At 42.6% G+C, this 27237-nt stretch overlaps 1 protein-coding gene and 1 long non-coding RNA gene across 3 annotated transcripts in view; one reads left to right on the top strand and one right to left on the bottom strand.

Annotated features, from left to right (window-relative positions):
- MICU2 (mitochondrial calcium uptake 2) overlaps window positions 1-7500 on the bottom strand; it is a 172901-nt gene extending 165401 nt beyond the window's left edge. The window contains exon 1 of one of the 2 annotated variants that reach the window (XM_072134296.1): window positions 7187-7500. In XM_072134296.1, coding sequence (XP_071990397.1) covers window positions 7187-7384 — 198 coding nt within the window. In that variant the 5' untranslated portion in view covers window positions 7385-7500. The remainder of the gene's footprint in view (window positions 1-7186) is intronic. The other variant, XM_072134295.1, reaches the window with a different exon arrangement.
- Window positions 7436-27237, top strand: part of LOC140117504 (uncharacterized) — a 31536-nt gene continuing 11734 nt past the window's right edge. Inside the window, exons 1-2 of the long non-coding RNA XR_011853030.1 lie at window positions 7436-8936; window positions 9342-9453. This is a non-coding gene — a long non-coding RNA (uncharacterized lncRNA). The remainder of the gene's footprint in view (window positions 8937-9341; window positions 9454-27237) is intronic.

Consider the following 27237-nt stretch of genomic DNA (forward strand, 5'->3'; position numbering starts at 1 on the left):
GTCACCCCCTCATCCTCATAGACTGTAAGCTCTTGTGTCACCCCCTCATCCTCTTAGACTGTAAGCTACTGTGTCACCCCCTCATCCTCTTAGACTGTAAGCTACTGTGTCGCCCCCTCATCCTCATAGACTGTAAGCTCTTGTGTCGCCCCCTCATCCTCATAGACTGTAAGCTCTTGTGTCACCCCCTCATCCTCATAGACTGTAAGCTCCAGTGAGCAGGGTCCTCACTCCTATTGTTAAATATGAATGTTTGTACTTGGTAATGTAATATTATATTTGTATATTTCTCCTATGGTTTGTAAAGTGCTATGGAATATGATGGCGCTATATAAAATATTAAGATTATTATTACTACCTCTGATTCCAGTGGTAACTCTCTGCCGCTAACGGTGGCAATTACATTACTGTAAAGTCCCAGGCTGAGTGGTCATGTCAAGCTGAATGTCACATTAAGGCCAAGGGTTGGTTCAGTCACCTGTACATTGACCACTATGACTGCTATGAGCATGGGAGCGCTCCAGACCCGTTTAACAATAAAGAGATTTGTGTCCGAAAAAGTATGTAAAATTTTTATCTTTCGACTTCCTGGCAGTCTATTCTTGTATAACACATCTTCAAGAAACAGGAGATTACCGTTGCTATGACTTTGTCCACGATTTTATAATTTTGGCCTTCCCCATTAATATACAGGAGAGATCACCTGCACTACACATGTCCTCTTCCATTAGGACCAGAAACCTCTAGCGGTGTCTCCAAATATCACATAGGTAAAATGCTTTCCTCCCCGCTCACAAGGGAAATCTAAAAATAACCCCGGATCGCCCTGTACGACATCACATCGAGCTGAAATAAACAGCGAGTCCTCCGAATGACAAGAGACTCCTCGCAGGAGACCCTCATTAAAGTGACCCAGCTGTACATGAACTGACAGACGGGAGCCACAACATCAATACTGCTGATACGGCAGCGCCAGACATTACACATACACAGCAGCCATGCTCAGAATAGATTACATTTCCAATAATGAAGAGTGAAAAGAGCTGAGAGAGAAGCCACACAGAGGGGGAAGCTGCAGGATACACATGATATGGACCCCACAGATGGAAACTTCTCAAAAGTGAGGTCTTTAAAACTAGAAGTTCTGTAGACACTGTAACAGATCTCCAGCTGTGTCCAATTCATTATCTATGTACGTTCTTCAGCTAATAGAGCGGAACTATGGCTCCAACATACACTCACCGGCCACTTTATTAGGTACACCTGTCCAACTGCTCGTTAACACTTAATTTCTAATCAGCCAATCACATGGTGGCAACTCAGTGCATTTAGGCATGTAGACATGGTCAAGACAATCTCCTGCAGTTCAAACCGAGCATCAGTATGGGGAAGAAAGGTGATTTGATGCCTTTGAACGTGGCATGGTTGTTGGTGCCAGAAGGGCTGGTCTGAGTATTTCAGAAACTGCTGATCTACTGGGATTTTCACGCACAACCATCTCTAGGGTTTACAGAGAATGGTCTGAAAAAGAAAAAACATCCAGTGAGCGGCAGTTCTGTGGGCGGAAATGCCTTGTTGATGCCAGAGGTCAGAGGAGAATGGGCAGACTGGTTCGAGCTGATAGAAAGGCAACAGTGACTCAAATCGCCACCCGTTACAACCAAGGTAGGCAGAAGAGCATCTCTGAACGCACAGTACGTCGAACTTTGAGGCAGATGGGCTACAGCAGCAGAAGACCACACCGGGTGCCACTCCTTTCAGCTAAGAACAGGAAACTGAGGCTACAATTTGCACAAGCTTATCGAAATTGGACAGTAGAAGATTGGAAAAACGTTGCCTGGTCTGATGAGTCTCGATTTCTGCTGCGACATTCGGATGGTAGGGTCAGAATTTGGCGTCAACAACATGAAAGCATGGATCCATCCTGCCTTGTATCAACGGTTCAGGCTGGTGGTGGTGGTGTCATGGTGTGGGGAATATTTTCTTGGCACTCTTTGGGCCCCTTGGTACCAATTGAGCATCGTTGTAACGCCACAGCCTACCTGAGTATTGTTGCTGACCATGTCCATCCCTTTATGACCACAATGTACCCTGTAACATCTGATGGCTACTTTCAGCAGGATAATGCGCCATGTCATAAAGCTGGAATCATCTCAGACTGGTTTCTTGAACATGACAATGAGGTCACTGTACTCAAATTGCCTCCACAGTCACCAGATCTCAATCCAATAGAGCATCTTTGGGATGTGGTGGAACGGGAGATTCGCATCATGGATGTGCAGCCGACAAATCTGCGGCAACTATGTGATGCCATCATGTCAATATGGACCAAAATCTCTGAGGAATGCTTCCAGCACCTTGTTGAATCTATGCCACGAAGAATTGAGGCAGTTCTGAAGGCAAAAGGGGGTCCAACCCGTTACAAGCATGGTGTACCTAATAAAGTGGCCGGTGAGTGTATCTTCACTGCCTAATGGACCACTGTCGCTCTGTAAATCAGCGAGGTGAGGGAGCAGAGCAGTTATTGTGTGTTGTAGATGATCCTGAACAGGTGGGTTTTCCGGTCAAGTTTGAAGGTTTGGAAAATGGGGGGACACATTTTGGTAGAGAGTTCCAGACGGTTGTAAGAAGATAGTAAGAGAGCAAAGCAGAAGATCTTCTGAATAATGTCAGTCTATTGACACTGTAACAACTGACTGGCCAGTACCAGGATCAGAAGCAGGACCTCAGACATCATCGTTGCTTCTTCTGTGGCCCAGTCCAATAGAGGGGGGTCATAAGGCTGAGCAGATGATGCATGGCGGAAATGGGCGCATGGTACATTGCTGCTAACATTGGTTAAAATATGGGTGTCAAACAGTGCGTTCTTGGTGTGTTTTTGAACGCACTGAAGTGCATGCATTTTTTGGCTTGTTTGAATCAGTTTGTCTTGATTTCTGGAAGTGTAAGCAGCTGTGAAACTGATTGGAACCAGCCAAACGCAAGGTAAACATGCAAAAACGCATGCGTTATCAGTGCATTTAAAAGCGCACCAAGAACGCACTGTGTGACAGCCCCCTTAATGGCTGAATTTTAGCATGAAATAAACCACATTGCAGGGAATTATAAAGTGAAGATATAACAAAAGTAATCAAGGGTTGATAAACCGAAAACATCCTTACAATAAGAGAGCGGAAATGTTGAAACAGAGAGAAAAAAAAAAAAGTCTTGCTTTTTCCTCATAAATACTTTACGTTTCCATCCACATGAAACAAAGTTACAAAATCCCTGCGCTGCAGCGTCTCATGTATCAAACTGTATAAAACAGGAAAGATTGAGCCCCGCGCTTTATTAAGCTGGTAGCGCCAGGATTACTGCAGCAGCTGCTACTTCTATGTTTATGACGCGGCAGGTTTGATCCTCTGCACTAACGCTCTGAAATATCCATGAAATGGGCGCGATAATAAACACGAGGGACCAGCTGAAGGAGGGAAATAAAACATACGGAAAGGAGGAAGGGAAGGATCATGAGGGGGAGGGAAAATGTGCTGCTTCATTTTGAAGAGGCTATGGCAGCCCAGTATGATAGAAAATCCCTTTAAAAGGTAAGCCCATTACGGTTACTCTGTGATATATCCAGATTTTTAGATCTCACATAGAGCCAGCTCTCCGTTCTTCTCAGTTGCAGGACAAGTAAACTCTACTCTACACTCAGTTCTCCAGATAGGTTCAAGTACCAAAGGCTAAACCCCCCTAATATGCATTATATGACATATCCGATAGGCAAGCCAGAAATACTCAGTAGAATCGGGATATCCGCTTGTCAACAATGGAAGTCTTTCAACGGCGCAGGTGTCGCCATTCACTTCTATTATCGCTGAACCTACCTGTTTGGTTACCAGTCACCCTAGAGGAGAATGGAAAGAACTACACTTGCATGGCTACCTCTGCATTCACAGTGGCCATGAGTCCAGGGTCAGGGACCTCGGTTGTCAAGATAGACAAGGGTCTCTTTAGGGTGATGCCACACGTAGCGCTTTGTCTGCGTTTGAAAACGCAAATGCAGACAAAGCCGCACCCACCGAGCCGCCGGTGTTTTGCATTAAATTAACGCAAACCAGCGGCGGCTCATTCCCGATTGCAGGCGTTTCCATAGAAACGGCAATGCGATCGGGCCGCGACCCGCCCGGTGGGTGTGGCTTTGTCTGCGTTTTCAAACACAGACAAAGCGTTACGTGTGGCACCAGCCTTAGGTGTGACTATTGTACAGAATGCTATCCCATCCAGTATTTGTTACATTGACAGCACAAAATATGGCTGGTATTATGAATATATATGACTCGATTTGTGTTTGCCATGAAAAACTGAATTAAATACATGTACTTTACATGGAGGATCATGATCATTGTGACGACCTCCCACTCTTAAGTGCCTCAACTTTAGCACATAAAATTTATGCCAAAATTTACTTTCCTAGCTCTGGCGCTCACTCAAGTTTCACTCTTTGCATCTAGATGTATCCGCCTCAACGGCTTTGGGGGAGAGTAGCCCTTATCATACGGGCATGATCAATACCCACCAAGATTACTTTGAAAAAATCCTTATTTTTAAGGGTCTGCATACTTTTTGCTCAACATTCTGTTGTTCTATGTATACAGCTCCCCTGCAGATCTATGTGACTTCATGGTTATAGTTCAACCCCATTCAGTGAACCAGTTAGTTGCTTCCTATGCCCCGTATTATTACTACAGAAAATATGCAGATGACAAATGTATTAGATGACAAATGATCAGCCTATAGAGAAGGTTTCCATCTAGATCAGTGATTTTCAACTTTTTTTGAGCCTCGGCACACTTTTTATACTTAGAAAATCCTGGGGCACACCACCAACCAAAATAGCACAAAATGACACTAAAACAGTCAGATTATACATATAGCTAATAATATAGATTCTAAATTTATTTTACTCACTCAGTGTGAAACCTGGGCCTGTTTCGATAAACACAAAAGGGATATCCTGGCAGGAATGGTGGAAAGACACACGAAGCTCTTCCCCAACAGTTCTCACTTTCTCCCTGGTTTTAGTATACGGTGCTGATTATTATGTGGCTCATATACTGCAAAATAAAGGGTTACAATGAGAAGTACTATGGCCATGAGGCCAGAGTACAAGTGCCGGCTCGTATACTCAGCATATGAGCTGGTACTTTTAGTACTCCAGCCTCATGACTATAGTATCTCTCATTTTACATTTCTCATTGTTATATGCAGTATACTGCTGGAGTACTAAAAGTACCAGCTCATATGCTGAGTATTCTGCCAACAGTTCATATACTCAGCATTATTGGTGGGCATTACCTTGGCGGTGGGCAAATGCAGGAGTCTCTCCGCTCTCAGGATGATGCGCCGGCCTCGGTGACGTCATTTTGTCACTCGAGTTTTAAAGCTTGCGCATGTGTTATTGTACACGTCTCCTACATTACAAGAAGCTGTGACTGCGCATTGCTGCGCATTGCCGGGAAACAAAACACAGGGGGCACCATAGTTTGGGGAACTTTCCCCGCGGCACACCTGACCATGTGTCGCAGCACACTGGTTGAAAATCACTGATCTAAATGATGCTTTAGATTTAGACATCACAGGCCGTCCCTAATGTGAGGAGCTGCCAACAACCTGAAATGTATGTAATTTTACTGTTCCCATGTTCAAGAGTCCCTGGACTTCTTCTCACAACCTGTTAAGGTCTACCATTCCCATGATCACATCTCGGTAGGTAAAGGCTGATAAAACATCAGCTGATGTTTGATCTGTGATTTAAAGTCAAAGCTTGACAAAAGAGACAGAAGAGAACATCTGACTCCCTTCAAATTACTGCTCAGTAGAAGTTGAATCTGTCACCAGTAATACCCCATTAAACTAACAGCCCCAACCAGTAGGGTATGAAGTCTCCTTTCTAGAATCCCCTCTTTTATGTGAAATTTCACCCATTTAGCAATAAGAAAAAAATCATGTGTAAATGAGAAGAGTCATCTTTTAAAAAAGATGAGCCAGGCTCAGAGATAAAGGTAAAGATGAGTCAGGCTCCTAGGTTGGACAGGGTAATGTAAATTTAGACACCTATTATTATAATAATAAATAATTCCTTTATTTATATAGCACTAATAGATTCCGCAACTCTACACAGAGCTTTCCAAATCACACCTGTATTTTACCTGTGGATGCTATGAATTGACTTATAAAGGCGGTTTTATTTTGCAAAAGAGCTCCGTCAAAACTTTGGTTGGAATGGTTGCCCAGCAGCAGGGGGGATCCGTACATGAAATGACATGACAGTGGATCTAGGTGAGCTGGAGGACTTCTCTCTTTCTTTCCAAATTGTGCTCACAATGGGGTTCACAATCTAATGTTTGGGGAGGGGGGGGGGGTGAGGAAACCAAAGGAAATACACACAAACACAGAGAAAACAGAAAAACTCTTTCCAGATGTTGACTTGGATGGAACCTGAACCCAGGACCCGAATGCTGCAAGGCTGTAGTGTTATCCACTGAGCCACCATGCTGCCCATTTATCTCCTCTGGTGATAAAACCTTGTTTTCTCCAGGCATAGACAGTGCCCCCATGTTTTTTACCGTAATTTTACCTGGAACAATTTTGCACCATATATTCTGTATGGACCATTATATAGTTTTCTGCAAAAAAAAAAAAATCATGCCTCCGCCTCCTTTTAGTTTGACTGTAATAACAAACCACAGGTCAAATGCTTGTAGAGTAAGAACGCCACACATTTGTGTGCAAGCAGAACCTATAGACATGATGTGTATAATACATCCTATAACCAGGATAGAACCGCTGCCATGTGACCTGCTCAGCTTCGCTGTGTATCAGATCAATAACCATTGGGAGGGCTGCAGAATGAGCCAATACCAGGCTTGTTTGGAGTCAGTAACCATGGAGACGCATAGGAGCACACTACAGCGGTAGACATAAACTTTATGGAAAGTTACTTTAATTTTCAGCCAAAATTCCTCAGAACAGTGACAAATGGCTGCACCAGGATAACCTCATGTAAGTGGCACCACCAGGCAGAGCAGATGACAGGGCCTGCGTTAACTTGTAGTTCTTCCACAGAAGATGAGCCCAACATGGACACGTTTATCCCAGCAATGCACACGAGTAACAGAAAAGCCGCACAGAAACCGCACCTTACCTGTGCACACACCCGCAGCACTCCCGGGCTCCGGTATCCGCTCTTCTGTGCTAGAAGCAGCCCTGTATACACCGCCCCAGCCCCGGCTAGCGCCACTCCAGCCGCACGAGTCACTCTCGGCGTTATCCGTACCCCAGGGCCCCCAAGGGCCACCAATTTTCGAGCCAATCCAGGGAATCCCGTTCTCCAGGCCGCCATCTTCCCGGAAGTGTCAGCTGTCACTGGGCGCCCAGCTCTCGCGAGAAGCGGTCGCCTGGCGCGTGTGACGTCACCGCAGGCGCTCAGGTGACGCTGCTGGGGCTGAGCGCGGCCGATGAGACACTCACCTGGAGTGACGTCACCTTGTAAAGTCTGCGCAGCTTCCCTGTCACGTTATCTCTCTGCTGCGAGCTCTGCAGTGTGTGTATCCCGCGCACATATACGTCATCAACAGCTCAGAGGCTCCTGCTATAAACATAACAGCTACTATGATAATTCCTCTAAGGTGTGATCTTCTAGGGTCCATGTACACGGCTATATCCTGATCCAGGGAGGCTTGCTGTATTAGGCCATGGCAACACCCCATGCACCAAGTTTGCAAGCTATCCCCTATCCACAGGATAGAGAATAACAAGCTGATTAGTGAGGGTCTGATTGGGGGGACCCCCAGAAATCCAGAGAACGGACTCTAACTAGAAATTAGTGTATGCAATTGTCGGGTTCAGTCGGCTGACCCAAACCAATTGACCACCAAACAGGCAATCCTGATTGGCCGGAGGGTGCTGCTCATCTGAAGTTCTAACTAATAGATGGAGCTGCAGGTTGCGTATGTGTCCTGCCGCTCCATTCAATAGTAAGGCTGTATTCACACTAACGTATGCCCTCACGGCTATGGCCAGGCGTGCATACGTTTGGTGCCGTGGAGAGGAGGATGAGTGACCCCTCTCCATAGAAATGCAGGGCATACAGGCAGTAACATGTGGAAAGATACAACAAGTCCTATCTTTTTCCTGTTTACGAAGCAGCACGGCACGCAAGTGTCGCCCCTTGGGACCATTGCCATCTATGGAGGACGTAGGTACGGCCGTAAGCTTATGGTAGTGTGAATGTGGCCTAAGGGAGTTGCAGAAATTGACAAACACAACACTCAGTATCTCAGGCGTTCATAATTGCTGCCTATAAGAGTGCCAGCGATACCAAAGCACCGTGCTCAGCAACAGATTGTAATCAGGGCCCTCATTCTCATTGTTCTGTATAACAATGTTATTGCTCTTTAGCGTCTTATTTTGTTTGTATGATCTATAAAGCGCTGCAAAATATCTTGCTGCTAAACATTTAATATTATTATAGTTTTGCATTGTAATATAATTTATTGTAGAGCAGTGTAAACTGTCTGCAGGCGCATGTGCAGAGAGTTTACAGTCAGACCTTGAGGCTGCCCTGAAGAGGATTGGATGCCCCATTAAGCCGCACTGGGGATCCAATCCCTAGGGGAAGACCCTTACACTGAGCGGTGAAGTGTAAGGGGTTAACACTCATAATCATAGACTGCGCTGCCAGCTGTGAAATATGGTTCCGTTTGTGAGTCGGTGCCAGAAGCTGGACGTAATAGCACATCTATCTGCAGGAAGGGGTTAAAGTAGTGCCAAAGGGTGAAACCTGGCCTGGGAGCCTTAGAAGGTTAATTAGGCATCTCTAATCATATAAATAAACCAGTGCTATAATGTGAAGGAGAAGAAGAAAAATTGACCTCTGGGGAACAGAAATCGAGGTGGGTATGAATTGGTTAAAAGTTTACATTTACTACTAAAACCCTTCAATTTGGGGACTTACCCCTTCCTCTTATTACAGGCAGTCCCCAGGTTACATACAAGATAGGGTCTGCAGGTTTGTTCTTAAGTTGAATTTGTATGTAAGTCGGAACTGTATATTTTATAATTGTAACCCCAGCCAAAATGCTTTTGGTCTCTGTGACAATTGGATTTTAAAAATGTTGGATTGTCATAAGAACCAGGATTAACAATAAAGCTTCATTACAGACACCTGTGATAACTGTTACAGCTGATTATTGTAGTCTAAGGCTAAAGTACAGTAACTCACCAACATCCAGAGGTCCGTTTGTAACTAGGGGTCGTATGTAAGTGTTCTTATATAGGGGACCGCCTGTACTATTCAGAGCTTGGAGAACGGGCGGCACCACCAAGGTCCATTTTATTATTTCGCTGAATGTACCGTCGTCCCACCAGGGGATCGGAGTCGGCAGCAGTCCTAGGGAACATCACTTTGAGGTATGCACTTATCATGACGGATCAACATAAGTTACCCGACAGTTCTATAATGCGACCCAATTCACTTACTCAACACCCTAAAGGGGTTTTCCGTGATTTCATTTTATTTTTATTTTGGGCCCCAATTGATGTGAAAATAACAAGGAACCACCACTCTGGGCCCATACATTTAAAAATAAATCTGATCCATGGCAACCCATTTAAATTGATATTACCTGGTAAGTAACTGTGTGCCCCAGTGGGCATAGAGATATGACATGAATCCACCCTATGCTCATTGCTTTTTGCTGGGCACAACTAAGACATATTTAGGACATATTTTTGAAGTGCAAGAGAAGTATTTTCGGAAAAGGAAAATGAGTGGCCACATCAATGAAGTATTGTTGTGTGTCGCAGCTGCTGTGCTTAACTAAGGATCTAATAAGCCCTGGGATAAGCACAGATGGAGACTGTAAAAGAAACTAGAAGTGGATCGTTCAGAGACTTCTGCCCATATTGTGACTAAAGCGTTATTCACACATGTCCATGCTGCGTTCATTCCGTTGCTGTGGGAGGAAATCAAAGCTCAGCTTTCATTGCTTATAATGCTCAGAAACTGAAGCAACAAAAACAGTCTATATATTAGAAAGTTTAGTTTAGTTTAGTGAGGTGCATGGCCTGTTAAAGGGATTGTCCACTTTAAAAGGGGTTGTCCTCCAGGAGGCCCCCTTTCTGAAACGCCAGGAAATATCTTAAATGGAACCTACCACCACAAATCTACCTATAAAGAACAGCAGGCCCGCGCCTGTGCAGCCCCGGCTTTGGAGCAGTGACCGCGCAGGCGCAGGCCTGCTGTTCTGCGCATGCGCAGACTGCAGGATCGTCGGACGAGGGTGCGCAGCTACGAGCAGCTGCGCGCCGAAGATGGTAAGTAGGAGGAGAAAAGAGGCTACCGGGGCGTGGAGTAGCCGCCTCGTGTAACCTCAGATGCGGATACTCCACGCCCCAGTAGCCGCATAATAAAATTAGCATAAACGTTAGATAAAAGTTACCAAAAAATTGCGGGGACGTGAGGATTAGCCCTTAAAAGGGCTATCCTCACGTCCCATTGATCCACCTACCACCCGATCTACATTTATAGGTAGATTTGTGGTGGTAGGTGCCCTTTAATGGAAATCTACCATCAAAATCCATCATGATAAACAAGGAACACGTACTCATATTTCCAGGCACTGTGACTTAATCTTCTTACATTAGTTATCCAAGGCCTCCTTCCTTCTAAATTCAACTTTTATAATTATGTTAATTAGCCAGAAAAATGCTCCGGGGTGGGGGGGTTACCGGAGCCCATCTGTGCTGTAGCTTTATAGACTTTTACACTGTGCAGGAGCACTCCCAACTGTGGGAGATCACAGCAGGTAGGGGGAAGTGCTGAATGAGATTGGCGTGGGTGAGACCATCTAATAGCCTGTGCAGTAGCACAGTGAGATAACAACATCCGGAGGGATGGGGGAACTGCCAGGCAGCAGGGGGAGGATGAGTTGTGCTTCTGGACAGTGTAACAGCTTGTGAAGCTACAGCACGAATGGGCTCCGGTAACACCTCCCAGGGGCCTTCTGGCTCATTAGCATAATTATAGAAGTTGATTTTAGAAGGAAGACATGGATAACAAATATAAGAAGATTACTCTTTTCATCTTGGCATCTGTTGGACTCTAAGCAAAGTTATGGGGTCTTCCTACATGCTGTATCATAGGGTAAGTTGTATTGGCATTCTGTGGGGGACAGTTTAACGCTTTCAGGGAGGGTGCGGGTCACCATAACTCTTAAAGGGGTTTTCCCACGAAGCAAAGTTAGGCCTTAATCATGGGATAGGGCCTAACTTGCTGATGAGTGTGGATCTCAGTGCTGAGAACCTCCGCCGATTGCAAGAACGAGGGGACTGAATGTATGACCGTTCTGCTCCATTAATCTCTATGGAGCTGACTGAAGTTGCTGAGCACTGCGCTCACCGATCTCCGTCAGTTTCATAGAAGTTAATGGAGCAGAACTGTCATGTGTGGCCGGCTGCTCCATTAGTCTGAGGAGTGTCAAGGGGTCTGACATATCCCTCGTTCTCGTGATCGGCCGGGGTCTCAGCACTGAGACCCCCACTGATAAGCAAGTTAGGCCCTATCCTGTGGATAGGGCCCGACTTTGCTTCACGGGAAAACCCCTTTAAAGAACTTGTTCTACAACTATGTGGGACCCACAAGCTATTAAGAGATGTGTATTTTGAGTAATTCCCCCATAATGCAACCAATCAATGGCCATGTAACATGAAAGCTACTTCATGGCTTTGATTATGGAGCTACATTTGGTCACCTGTCATATGCACTTATAACGAGAACAGAAAATTCCAATGGAGGGCACAACTAAATCGGCAAGGTAACAAATAGGTATTTACACAACATTTTAACCTATTGTGAATACCCCTCTTTATTTGTATGGGTTCCATGAGCCAAAAACAGATGGCACTTGGACAAGAAACTTGGTTCATGTGTTTAAGCTGTAAGTATTTTAATAGGGGAGAAAAAATTCTTTGACATTCCTTTTGTTAGAAAGAAAAACTAATCCTGTTTATTCAGTTCCGTTGCGATATGTAACAGTAAATATTAGCTCTTCACAGCCAAGTCAAACAAGGAGAAATCTAGGACAAAGTGGAAGTTTTTGTGAAGATAACAAGGTATTATATTATTTGCTTAAGAATTAAGTATAGATATTGTGACTACAGATAGACAGTATGCTCCATAATGTAATGGTCTCTGCCTGTACAGAACTAAATGTGTGCAGGCTCCACCCATGGGACTTCATCAACACTTGCCGTGTACCCACCCACAGGCTGGTATGCATTGACGTGGCATATATTGGAATTAGGAAACACACCCGAAATGTTCAGTTTAAAATAAAGCAGAAACAATGTGACCCTGCTCAAATGCCGTCCTTTCCCGAATCATGATCTAAAATTTTCATGTCACACCCCTTCCAGATATAATTGCTTGTGGGAGTCAGGAATGTTCAGGGAATTAGTGAGGAACTTTATAATTAGTTACATGGATGACGGATTTGAGTATCAAGAGTTGTCATGTGTTGGACAAATTTGTTGAAGTGTCCTTAAATCTCAAACACAAAATGTATTACTCAGAGCCCGCATACTGTCAGCACTGGATTCACACTGGTGGAACCTCAAAGCAAAGTATCTGCTGCTCTAAACAACTCATCTAACCTAGAACAAGATCCATTTTTTATCTTTATGCATATGAGATTCTCAGTGCACTTGGGGCGGGTCCATACCTGATGGTGCACCCGTTTTCTTTTTTTCTGCACTTTGACCTCTCCAATAGAAGAGTGCTGGGTAGCAATGTAGAACAAAGAAAATCGGTTTAACCACAGCTATTTCCTGACCATAATTCAAAGAGAAGCTCATTTGCATAAACATAAATTGCTTACAAAATGACAGATCTCTGTGAAAAAGGAAAGATGTATCTTAAACACAATGGGGGTCATTTACTAAGGGCCCGATTCGCGTTTTTCCGACGTGTTACCCGAATATTTCCGATTTGCGCCGATTGTACCTGAATTGCCCCGGGATTGTGGCGCACGCGATCGGATTGTGGCGCGACGGAAATCGGGGGGCGTGGCCGAACGAAAACCCGCCGCATTTAAAAACCGAAAAAGTGTCGCTTGCGAAGCGCTTACCTTCACCTGGTCCGAGGTGGTGCATTCCGGCGCGTTGAGAACTACCTTCATGAATCCCAGCCGGACCCGAATCCAGAGCAGAGAACGCGCCGCTGGATCGTGAATGGGCGAGGTAAGTAAATCTGCCCCAATGTGCCCAACAAAATGCTGTGCCTATACATGTGGGGTGATTGGTTAGCTGGTTGGGTATAATCATCCTTTGAGGTCCCAAGTAGTGATGGGCTGATCCAAACAGACTTCAGCCAGAATTTTGGTGTTCGGTTCAGTGCCAAAACTCCTACCCTGCCCCCCATGGTTGGCTCTAGGTTACAGTAGGCACCTAGGCAATAGAGCCTCAGTGGGCCCCTTTGCAGTGAACTCACGTGGCGGCATTAACAATTCCGAAACTAAAACAGTCTCCTGCTCCCTAAAATATTCCCTAGTTTATCATCCCAAACAGCCCCCTCATGGTTATTTTATATAAAACCTCCTTCACCCCTTATGGATTCATTAGATAAAGCCCCCTCACCTCCATGGGTTCATAAGTACAGCTTTAAGTGGGCCCCGAAACTTGCCCAGTACTGTCAAACACCACCCCACCCCTGAAAAAAAACCCCACATAAAACTGTTAACTCTTGAAAAGCCACCGGAAAAGCCACCTGCACCAATCATGGGTTTGGTACCCAGGCACAAACTGCACCTAACTTTCAGATTCTAGTCTCAGGGACTTAGACGGTGATCACATCCCTAGTGACAAGAAGTTGACCATGTGTTAAATATGAATAATTCTTCTCATATTAGTTGTCAGTATTTTGTTTTGTTCCTGCACTTTTATTTCACATTCTTCCGACATGCTCACTTACATATTGCTTTGAGGATGTTGACTGCTTATATTTTGGTCTTGGACACCTCCAAAGCTTCTTTTCGACTCCCCAATGCAAATTTTGTATAATAATATTTGGAGCTATTTGGAACACAGTTCAATGATGAACTAGGGAAACTTTCAATGTATAGAGGATTTAGAATCAGCCATGTTACTTTTTGAAAGCCTAGCCCATTATCAGCCCCAGAGATGTCAGCCATCCCCCTCCTTTTCCCATGGATCCCACAAGATTGTATTATTGTATGTGACAAGGTTATCATTCATGTCAATTATTGATTTCCCAGCACCCCAGTAACTTGAACAAAGTTCTGCAACACTTTGTGTAGTGAGAATGTCGGGGGAAACAATGACCTCATTAAAGATAACACCACTGACCATCATTACATCACTACTAACAATAGATTATGTCACAGCTTATCTCCTCCCCCTCCCTGTACAATGATCTCTATATAGATAACACTGACCCATCATTACATCACTACTAACAATAGATTATGTCACAGCTTATCTCCTCCCCCTCCCTGTACAATGATCTCTATATAGATAACACTGACCCATCATTACATCACTACTAACAATAGATGATGCCACAGCTTATCTCCTCCCCCTCCCTGTACAATGACCTCTATATAGATAACACTGACCCATCATTGCATCACTACTAACAATAGATGATGTCACAGCTTATCTCCTCCCCCTCCCTGTACAATGATCTCTATATAGATAACACTGACCCATCATTACATCACTACTAACAATAGATGATGTCACAGCTTATCTCCTCCTCCTCCCTGTACAATGACCTCTATATAGATAACACTGACCCATAATTACATCACTACTGACAATAGATGATGTCACATCTTATCTCCTCCCCCCTGTACAATGACCTCTATATAGATAACACTGACCCATCATTACATCACTACTGATAATAGATGATGTCACAGCTTATCTCCTCCCCCTCCCTGTACAATGACCTCTATATAGATAACACTGACCCATCATTACATCACTACTGACAATAGATGATGTCACAGCTTATCTCCTCCTCCCTGTACAATGACCTCTATATAGATAACACTGACCCATCATTACATCACTACTGACAATAGATGATGTCACAGCTTATCTCCTCCCCCTCTCTGTACAATGACCTCTATATAGATAACACTGACCCATCATTACATCACTACTGACAATACATGATGTCACAGCTTATCTCCTCCCCCTCCCTGTACAATGACCTCTATATAGATAACACTGACCCATCATTACATCAGACTGTGCACCTTTTTCGGGGATTACCAGGCTTGCACAGGTATTTAACAAGTGTCTGTGCTGAGATTTTGGCGCACGCGATCCTTTTTTGGCGCATCAGCACTGGGTTCCATGCAACACAATTTAGGTGGCGTACCGGCAGACAGTCCGGACTGAGCGCGGGATTAAACTTTCAAATTGTGTCACAAGCCCAAGCACTTACATGCACTACTAAAAAGATGGTGAACTCTGTCGGACCTGAGCGGGGAAGCGACACATGCAGGATATCGGACGCACGATCTTAGTGAATCGCCACAAGGTGCATTATCGTTGGACAATTCACTTTCGGTGAACTTCAGCGGCCGGGTATGTAATGTGCCCCACTCTCTTCACTTTAAAAGATCTGGACAGCAACTATGCAGTCACATAACAAGGGGTATTCCTACTGCGTTTTAATGTAAAATGGCCCATTCCTTAAGAAAAGCTATCAATAGCAGTGGTTAGTCTGACTCTCTGTACTCTGAAGTTGGTTGTCCTTCTGTGAGCTTAAGACCCCTTTACATTTTATAAAGCACAGGTTTCCATATTCTGTTATGTCTGAAATTTTTATTGAGATTCTTCCGAGTCACTTGAACAGAACTAAACAGTAATGAGCTGCAATACCACGAATGACCACTACATATAGATATAGTGCTGTGGTTGAACAACAATTAAGGGGACACTGAAATAATGTGGTCCCTGTGGGGGTACCAAGAGGTACTCCCCAACTCTTCACTAATGGTCTAAGAGAACAATTTCAAAGTCCTGGGAAACACCTTCTACATTTTAGAAATAAAATAGTGTGTGTATTCCTTCACTTTCTTTATGAAGAAAAATGTCTGTATTCTGTTGCCAAATGTTTAAAGAATGTCCATCTATTCACTCTTCTGGTATATACATAGATACATTATCTTGTGCGCTTAAGTTTTAGTATAGTCTACAAAGAACTTCTCTCTAGGCCATTTCATACTTGGATTATCTATGGAATGCCCAGCATAAGTGTAAGTGAGAACCTGGCTTATATGGTGTACAGTTTACTGTTCCCATGCCAGCTTATAATACAGAAAACATTCAGTCTTTTACAAAGTAGATTGTTCTTTGATGGTAAACTCCCATGTCAGTCTGTAATCCATATATGATCTGCCATGAAGGAGCAGAGTAGAAACAAGTTCTGCCTGGCATATACAAAAGTTAAATCCACTAAGAAATGAGATTACATATTACTACTGCACCCCTTTAATTGTTATAACATAATAATCAATCATATACACATGTGCCACTAAAATATTGTCAAGTCCCTGTACATTTGCTTAGCTCAAGTAAACCATGGGGAAAGGGGGTTTACCAAGGATTATACTTGCATACAATACTTTAAAAAAGTCACAATTCCTGGTGCAAGACCAGGAATTATGACTTTTCCTCCTCCTCTTTACCACCTCATTAGCTATAGCTTGCTTCTATTTCAAGTGGAGCCTCTTAGTATATCCGGTACCACCTGCAGGGAAGGGGGAACATCAAGTACTGGCACATGATGCGATCTTTGTCGAAAAGCCAACCAACTTCATTTAGGAAGTCCATGACAATGGCCTCTATGACTGGACAAGTAGTATCTGACAAGATATTAGAACCGGGTCGCATTTCAGCGATGTGGAGCATGGCACCGGAATGTAGACATAGTTACAGACCAGAAACATGGACACCAAGAATAGATACTGCACATAGTCATTAGAAATGGACCGGTAAGAAGAAGATGGCCACAGGACTAAAACAAGGAGATAGCACTGGAATATGGTGGCAGCACTAGAGAAGTCTAAAACTAAATGCAAACTTCAATAAGCCACAAGGATCAAATGCCATCCTGTTATTATCCTGCATCATATTGTGTGTCCCAGCAGCCGCCACACACAATATTATGGCTGGGACGGCCGGTGTCACAGCTTGTAATATCACAGCTTGTGCACTGAACCATGACACGGACCTGTTGGTGCCGGATGGATCACAGAGAAAACCTGCGGGCGGGCGTCATAAAAGTGAGTTTTGATTTTCTTTTTTTATGAATTGGGCAAACTGGGACTGGTTAAAGGCGGGCTGGCTATATAATGGGGCAGGGGGCTGGTTTTGTCCTGGGGGAGGGGCTGGTTTTATACTGGGGCAGGGGGCTTGCTATATAATGGGCAGGGGACTGGCTATATAATGGGGCAGGGGGCTGGCTATATACTGTGGCAGGGGGCTGGCTATATACTGTGGCAGGGGGCTGGCTATATAATGGGACAGGGGGCTGGCTAGATAATGGGGCAGGGGGCTGGCTATATAAAGGGGCAGGGGGCTGGCTATATAAAGGGGAAGGGGGCTGGCTACATTATGCGGCAGGGGTCTGCCTATATAATGGGGCAGGGGCTGGCTATATAATGGGGTAGGGGACTGGCTATATAATGGGGCAGGGGGCTGGTTATATACAGGGGCTAGCTATATGCAGTGGCAGGGGGCTCGCTATAATCTCGGCTATATACTGGGGAAATGCTGTCTGGTTATATACTGGGGGCAAGGGGCTGAAAAGCTATATACTGGGGGTAGGGGCTGGTTGTATACTGAGAGGCAGTGGGCTGGCCAGCTATATACTGGGGGGAGGCTGTGATCAATGCATTTACCACCCTAGGCTTATACTCGAGTCAATACGTTTTCCCAGTCTTTGTAGTAATAAGCCTTGGCTTATATTCAGGTCGGCTTATACTTGAGTATATATGGTATATAGTCTGTTATTTAGCACCAATTAAAGAGCTGCAGTAAAAGAAGACACAAGGTGCTATGCTGACCCACCACATGTGTATCATTAACTGACAGTTCTGCGGCTTTGTAGTAATAGTTTGGCAGAATTTGTCCAGAGCTAGGAAGCAATCTGACCCCAGCAGTGTCCTGGATTACACGTTAAAACCCTCTTGGTAATCTGTTTTACACTCTTCTAAAAAGACATTCACGCATCTATCCAGCTTCATGACAAACATCATTATTATTAGCATAAAAAACATACAAAGAGCCCAAATGAAAACATGTTTGTCTTTTTAACACACTAACATATATTCCAACCATCCCGCAGTTTTATTGTCATGGTCGAGAACATTCCACTTTTCTCAAGTCAATTCACAGATCTGCTGCCAGGGAGACATGGAACAGGTTAGTTGTGGTTTTTGTAGTCAATAGTACAAAAAACAGCAAATGGTGTAATAAACAAAAACTTTCAGCTGCTTCCCACACATGGAGCAGAATTCAAACAAAATGCAAGAAACATTTAGGATGTTAAATAATTTTGTCATTTAGGGGAAATCTGTTGAAAAGAAAACCCTATAAAAATGTTTTTATGCATGATGTAGAAACCAATCAGATGAGAGGTTGGAATGGAAGGAGCTAAGGAATGAAGGGTGTTTAGGGGCATTGCTTAAAGCTATTTTTTTTTTTTTTTGCATGATTGGAATACTCATAGGCCCCGTAGAATTTACAGGCACTGGAATGTTAAAAGACCTCTCCTAATGAAAATTAGCTATATTTACTTTTTTTGGTGACCTTCAAGTGCCTACCATATACCGTACATAAGATTGTTGATATTGATAGGATTCCCAACTTAATGTATATGCCCTTAGAGTATGTGCAAAGCAACCAAATTATTTCCCCATGTTGAGTTAAAGCGTAATGCCAAAGGTACCTGGACATAACTTTTTTTCAGCACAGCTAGAGAGAGCCAATTCCAGTGATACCTATATCATGTTACTGGCTTCTTCCTAACCAGAGATTCAGCCTGACACATCTATCAGCCATAGTTGTAGAACTTCTACAGCTTTTCCTGAAGTGGGCAGGCACTTCCAGGATGTGACATCAGCTAAAAGAACTGAGGCCAGAGCAGCTTCCCTCACTTCCCAATATGTTGAACTCTCCTCTCATACACAAGCAGTCCAGACAATCAGAACATAGAATCTCAGACTGAAGCCTCTCCTCAGCATCACAGCTGTACAACATAGATGTGACCCTAACCTGACAGATAAATTCAATGTCAGTTTTACATCCTCCCATCCATACTACCATAACATGCATTACAGTCACAGTAACCAATACATATAGATTACACACACACAAATATACACCTATGCTCTGTTACACAGAAAGAGGTATCCAGATACAGGCATGACTACTGTGCACACTACCGGGTATGATGGATGTGGCTGCAAGGCTGTTCAGTTGATGCCATCACTGTCCTGTCTTCCCGAAATGTGGGGGATGGGGGGGGGGGGAGACAGTGAAGCAGCTGCAATAAAGTAATATATAGAAAAATTTTACATTTCAGCTATTGCAGCTACAGTTTTCAGCTTTATAAACTTTACAGCTACACTTTAAAAAAAAAAGACAGAACAATCCTAAAATACTAAAAAAATTCAATACCATAATCAAATAATAAAACCCATACATTTGTGTCTACAGGGAATTGTATTCTCTGCATTATACTGTTAATGTTTGTATGTAATGTATGTGTCTAAGCAGTCTCATAGAAACAGTGACTGGGGACCTGGCTGCAGCTCCTCTCTAACATTGTAATAGCAACCTTTTGATAATGAATTAAAGTAATAATAATGAGGTCTGCAGCACAACTGGCTAAGATTCAGTAGGCAATGTTTTATTCCGTCGTCTGTTTATTAAAAACACAACATGTATAATAACTATATATACTCGAGTATTAACCAAGTTTTTCAGCACAGTTTTTGTGCTGAAAAAAACCCACTTGGCTTATACCAAAAATAAATATAAAAAAACTTAGTACTTACCTCTGGCACTCCATACAGCTGCTCTTCCCTCTCGGCTTCCTGTGTAACAGGTATTGTGGATAGAGAGGGATCCATTTACTCTGCCTGCACATACACTGATGACGGGTCCATTTGCTCTACCTGTGCTGCTACACAGAGATCCCAAGAGAGAAGAGTAGCTGCGAGGAGTGCTTGAGTTAAGTACAGAGTTAATTTTTTTGAAGGAAGGGGATTTCATTACTGGGGGAAGCTACTTGGGACTTCATTACTGGGGGAGGCCGCTTGGCATTACCTTACGGAGGGAGGCTACTGGGCATTTCATTACTGGGGAAGCTGCTTGGCATTTCATTGCTGGGAGGAGACTGCAGGGCATTTAATTACTGGGGAGGTTGTTGGGTATTTCATTACTGGGGGGGAAGCTGCTGGGCATTACATTACTGGGGGGAGGTCACTGGGAATTTCATTGCTGGGAGAGGCTTCTGGCATTACATTACTGAGGGGAGGTTGCTGTGCATTTCTTTACCAGGGAGGTCATGAGGCATTTCATTACTGGGGAGAGGCTGCTGTGTATTTCATTACCAGGGAGGTCTCTAGGCATTTCATTACTGGGGAGGACACTGGCCATTTAATTACTGGAGGAGGCTGCTGGTCATTTAATAACTGGGGAAGGTCACTTAGCATTTCATTAGTGAGGGGAGGCTGCTGGGCCTTTCATTAGTGGGGGCGGCTGCTGGGCATTTCATTAGTGTGGGGAGGCTGCTGGGCATTTCATTAGTGAGGGGAGGCTTATACGCGAGTCAATAAGTTTTCCTAGTTTTTTTGTGGTAAAATTAGGTGCCTGGGCTTATATTTGGGTCCACTTACATAAATATAAATAGTACATAAAGCTCTGTAACATCCAATATACAATGTGCTGTTAATTTATTTGAAAAATATCTAAACTAAATCAAAATAAAGATGCTAAAATATTTAAAGTAGAAGGTTTAATGAATAATATTTTATTTGAGGATCTAAAAATACAGATTTGAAGTAAAGCTTTAATATATGACCACTTTTAGACTAGCTGACCTCAGACTTCATGGCTTCAAATCCAAATTTTAGAGATTACCTATCAAAATTGCATCCGTGGGGACAGAATGGCAAATGTTAATGATACTAGTAATAAGTACAGTAGTAAGACATTAGCATAGCAGAGAGAAGGATCAGGCAAAATCAAACGTCGCCTTTACTAGTCCTTTACACATATTCACACATATGTTGTAGAATCTAACCTTCATACCTTCATCACTACTCACACTTTAACTCATTGTAAAAAAATAACAAAACATGAAGAAATATTTGTCTTTTCAACACTTTTATCTGCTCCAACCCTACCACAGTGAAATAAAACCCATATCTGGTAATCTAAGATAAGCCAGGAATCCCTTGCTTATTTTAGCAGGAAAAATGTAAGGACTGTGGCTAAGAGCAATTTTAGATTAGTATTTCAACCATTCACTTGTTAGTAGAATATTTTTATTCAGCATCTAGATTACAGGAGCTGTCACTGTGGTCCATCACTGCACTAAGTCAATAAAGAGGAACTTTGGACCTTTATTAATTTATGTGGTTTCATAGTAAATGAATGAAAGATCACGGCAATACTTATGGTTCCTGTTGTCGTACAATGGTCCACTTAACGCAACGTAGGAATCATAGACCACAATGTTGTCATACGTTGGATTATGTTCATATTATCCAGTCTCAGGCAATTGTGGCTTACCCTTATCAATTTTATTAGTAACACATGTTCCCACATAATAGAATTTGTGATCAGCCTAGTGGTTGCCTTCTCTACCCCCATCAGCTTTTATGGCCAGCCTATATAAGTAGTTTTTTCAGAATTTTGGTCTCCATACAAGCTCTTTGAGAATGTTCGCACATAGGATTATTAACTTATTTTTTTTAGTTTCATGGCAAAAATCAAGAACTGAGGATGTAGCACTTATGTGTATTAAAACTGGAAAACCATAAAACATCTGTAACAATGGTGGTCAGTGCCTGCACACAAACCTTCGATGGCTCGAAGCCAACCATTCTGCTTGCATTTTCCTAAACATCTCTGGCATCCCCAGGGTCTTTTGACCTACTATGATGACCCAAGTTTAACCTGTCCTTGAATCTGTTCTTAACACCCTGAGCTCGGTGGGCAACTTCCTTCTTCCATTTTGCTCCAAGCCAACCATTTTGTTTGCATTTGCCTACACATCTCTGGAATCCCTCGGGTCTTTCGACCTTCTATGATGATACCAGCTCAACCCGACCTTGAATCTGTGCTTCTCACCCTGACCTAGACTCCACTAGGTGTCTACCGCTCTTTTGCAGAACCATGTTCAACATATATTCAATCTCTTGCCAGATGCATCTCAGAAACATCTCCAGAATCCAACTGTTTCCGACAATTGAATCTTCTAAAATGCTAATTGTTGCGCTTATTCACTCTCAACTAGACTACTGTAACTCCCTTCTAATTGGTCTTCCACTCGCTAAACTCTCTCCTCTACAATCTTTTTTTAATGCAGCAGCCAGGCTCATCTTTCAGACCAAACGTTATACGGATGCCTCAAGTTTGTGCCAATCACTGTACTGGCTGCCTGTCTCCTTCCGTATTCACTTTAATAACCCTCATAGAGCTCTGAATAATGCTGCACCTCCCTATCTCTCTTCTCTCATCTCAGTCTATTGCCCTTCTCCTGCTCTTCGATCTGCCAGTGATTAGATTAATCTCTACCTTAATTCGCACCTCTCATGCACGTCTCCAGGACTTCTCCCGAGTCGCTCCAATTCTCTGGAAGGCCCTTCCCCGGACTAATACCCATCCTTCAAAGCTTCAAACGTGCTCTTAAAACCCATCTCTTTAGGCAAGCCTATTACAGTCACTAACTGCATGAAACGTTAACTCCCCCTTTACTAATCCATCCTATGTCTTATCTCCTATTAGATTATTTATTAAATTATTTGATATTGTTCCCTTATAAAGAATGCCTGGACCATTCTACAACCTCTTGTGTCACCTCCTCATCCTCATAGACTGTAAACTCTTGTGAGCAGGGCCCTCACTCCTATTGTTCCATATGACTGTTTGTTCTTTGTACAGGCAGGATAAGTACATACAAGATAGGGTCCGGAGGTTTGTTCTTAAGTTGAATTTGTATGCAAGTCGAAACTGTATATTTTATAATTGTAGATCCAGACAAAAAAAAATTTTGGCCCCAGTGACAATTGGAGTTTAAACGTAATGGGACCAAGGATTATCTATAAATCTTCATTACAGATACTTTACAGCTGATTATTGCAGTATGGGATTATAGTAAAGCATTCAGAAAGCTTCACCAGAAGTCAGAGGGGTTTGTCTGTAACTATGGGTTGTTTGTAAGTCGGGTGTACTTAAGTAGGGGACTGTCTGTAATGTAATTTCATATTTGTATATGTCCCCTATGATTTGTAAAACGCTACAGAATATGATAGCGCTATATAAAGATTATTATTATTTTTATTGTTGAGGACTAAAATGAATCCCTGTGTAATCTGTTTAAATGTAACATGGTTGTAATGCCTTTAATCTTTCTGAATTTTGGTCAAAAGTAGTTTGCAGGATATATAATAACAAGTTGCACAAATGTGAAAACCTCAACCATTGAGTAACCACATTTTCTTTTCAGGCAGAACATATGTGGTTTGGAGGTTTGGAGATTGATATCCTTAGGCATAGGAGTTTTGTTAGAATTATAGTTTTCTCACTTATTCCCTTTTTTTGCTCTGTCAAAATTACAAAACGTCCTTGGTTCTCAGTCTGTACAGCATTCCAGCAATTTGTGCTGCAGAGCTGCTCTTCTCTTAGGGCCAGCTCCTAGTGTACATAACCGTTTAGGAGGCTACAGAGATTAATTCTGTATCCAAACAATTAGATTTACAGTAATTACAGAACACAGCAGCCCTTTTCTGTTTCAGCTTTCTACTCCTCCACCATTTAAAAGCCATAAGTTTTTATGTATTTCATTTACAAAGCCACATGTGGGCTCGCTTTCTGTCGGACAAATGGTACTACCTAGTCACACTATATCAGTGATGGTGAATCTTTTAGAGACCGAGTGCCCAAACTACAACCAAAATCTACTTATTTACCATGAAGTGCCAACGTGGCATTTTAAGCAGTAACTTATTGCTTCGTGTTCTTCCACATCTTTCAATTATATCGGCCGCCTAAGGCTACCAATACAGTTGATAGAAAGAGGGCAGATGGCTTCTCTCCAGGGTCTCTCAGTACTGGAAAAATGGTGGGTCCAGCAGGAAGACCTCCAAAGATAATGCAGTTCTGACAACACCTTTTCATTTTTCCTGCAGTTACAAACAGCCAATGAAGTGTCACTTTAAAATAGCGCTGAGAGCAGCATCTCTTTAGTTGCCTGGGACTTCAGGAAGATTTAGTGTTTGGTGAACTCTGTCCTGCAGTGATGGCCTGAGTGTCCACAGAAAGGGCTCTGAGTGCCACCTCTGGCACCCGTGCCATAGGTTCGCCACCACTGCACTATATTATCAGGGCCGCCATCGGAGGGGATTTAGTGTGACTTTGTTCATGGGGCTCTGAGGAGGAAAAGGGTCCCCACATCAGAGAACACCCTCCTCCCTTCCCAGGTGCAGGTAACTCGCTCTGCTCACAGAGCCAGATTATCATTCTGTGGGGGAGGGGGCCAACAAAATTTGCCAGCTAGGGGCCACAAACTTCCTAGTGGCGGCTCTGTATATTATATTGGTGATAATGTATTGGAAAGCTGGAAAAAAATTGAAAATTCTGGAATGTGCAAAAAAAAGCTCCATTTTCTTACAGGCTCTGTTTTTATGGCTTACTCTCTGTGTTGTGCTACTCACCTTTATTCTTTAGATCAGAATGATCATAATGATACTGGAGGGTTATTTATCATTAGGTAGGCTCCTTGAGTTATTTCTGTGACTAACTACCTACTACTCCACTGGCAGATCTATTAAAGTGTCTTTGGCTTTTTAAATCCTTGCCACACCAGGACATAGCGATACATCATGGTACGGCAGCTGGTGTATGCAAAGGGCTTACGGGCTGAGCCATCTTCATACACATTGGGTATTTGCTGCAATAGTTACTGGAGAAAAATACAGTAAAAGTGTAAAAAAAAAAGATTTTAATAAATACCTAAAAGCTCGAATCACCCCTCTCTCTTTCCTTACACCTGATATAAAAATAAACATATAAAATCATTAACGTATTAGGTATTGTCATATCCCAAAATGGCTGATCTTTTAAAATATAAAACAGTTATTCAAGATTGTGAGTAGAGGAAAATAGAGCCCAAATATCTGAGTCGCCGTTTTTTAGAAATTTAGCGACTTTTTAAAAAAAAAAACTTTTAAAAGGTTGTCGAGTCCCCAAAATGAGCAATAAAAATGTATTCTCATTCCAAAAAAAAATTACACCTTTCACAGGTCCCTACACTGAAGTATGAAAATGTTATTGGCCTCAGAATATGACAAAATGAAGATTTTTTTTTTGTACAAATTAATACATTTTGTATATCTACTAAAACATAATAAAACTTATACAAATTTGGTATCTCCAAGATTTTACTAACCCAAAGAATAAAGAGGATGTATCATTTGGAGCACACATTGAAAGGAATAAACGGGACTCAAAAGAAAATGGTGCAAATATGTTTTTTGTCAATTTTACTGCATTTGGAATTTTTTTTCCAGCTTCCCAGGACATGGCATGGAATATTAAATACCATCACTAGGAAGTAAAATTTGTTATGCAGAAAACGAGATGCAATACAGCTCTGTCCAAGGAAAAAAATCAAAAAGTTTTGGATTTTTGAAAGTGGGAAGTAAGAAATTAAAATGCAAAATTGAAAAAAGGTTGTGTCTTTAAGTGGTTAACATACACCAGGAGAGGATTCAAATGTCTATGCGATTGTTTTGCAAATTTTAAAAAAATCACAAGTCATAAATTTGGCTTTTTAAGTATGTTTAACCCAGTATTTTAGAGTGGCAGGGAAAGGCCCATGCAATTTTTTGACACCAAAAAAAAAAAATCACAAAAACACATATTTTTGGCTTTTTTATGCAAAAATGTCAATAAAATCCTATGATAAATATCCTCAACAATTTTGTGTTTCACTTCAAAGAAATGTTAACATTTAAAAAAAAAAAATTTTTAATTGCCTGAAAGTTCACAGTTGTCTTAGGCAGGTTTAGTTAAGAATCTTTGATTATTAATAGTAGAATAATGGCGTAGATTTTTCAGCTTTAAATAACGGACGGTAGCCATCCTTAAGTTTCGATCTATTGGGAGACGACCTTCCATCAACATTCCTTTTCTTGTGTCTGTTTCACTCTCCTAAAACTAGACTAAAACCTAACTTTTCCATAGTTCTTTATACAGAGCTGTTGTTTATATTGACAACAATTCGGGATATGTACAATGTTTCAATCACTTTTATGGTTGGCAGAATACAGATTCTACCTTTTTACATGACGGTGTTTACTGTATATATACGGTATATATATATATATATATATATATATATATATATGAATATTACTTGACCTGCATTGTATCAAGATTAATAGATTATCACGATAAAGACATAATTTTGCCCTTATACAAATCGCTGGTCAGACCACATATGGAATATTGTGTACAGTTTTAGACACCAGTGTAGTTCATATTCATCTTAGGAAAAAAGATGACAAAGGGGTGGCTTCATTACAATGTATAACTTCCTAAATGGGTCTCCAAAAATATTTTTTATAACTACGCTTGTGACCAGGAGGCTTCCTCTAAGCCTAGAGGAGAGGTGGTTCTAGCATCACCATAGACAGGGGCATACTCTACACCTAGGGGAGAGGAGGTTCTGCCATCACCATAGACAGGAGGCATCCTCTACACCTAGAGGAAAGGTGGTTCTACAATCATCATAGACAGGGGGCATCCTCTACACCTGGAGGAGAGGTGGTACTACCATCCCCATAGACAGGAGCCATCCTCTACACCTGGAGGAGAGGTGGTTCTACCATCACCATAGACAGGGGCATCCTCTACACCTAGAGG

Source organism: Engystomops pustulosus, chromosome 2 (assembly GCF_040894005.1).
Source record: "Engystomops pustulosus chromosome 2, aEngPut4.maternal, whole genome shotgun sequence".
NCBI lineage: Eukaryota > Metazoa > Chordata > Amphibia > Anura > Leptodactylidae > Engystomops > Engystomops pustulosus.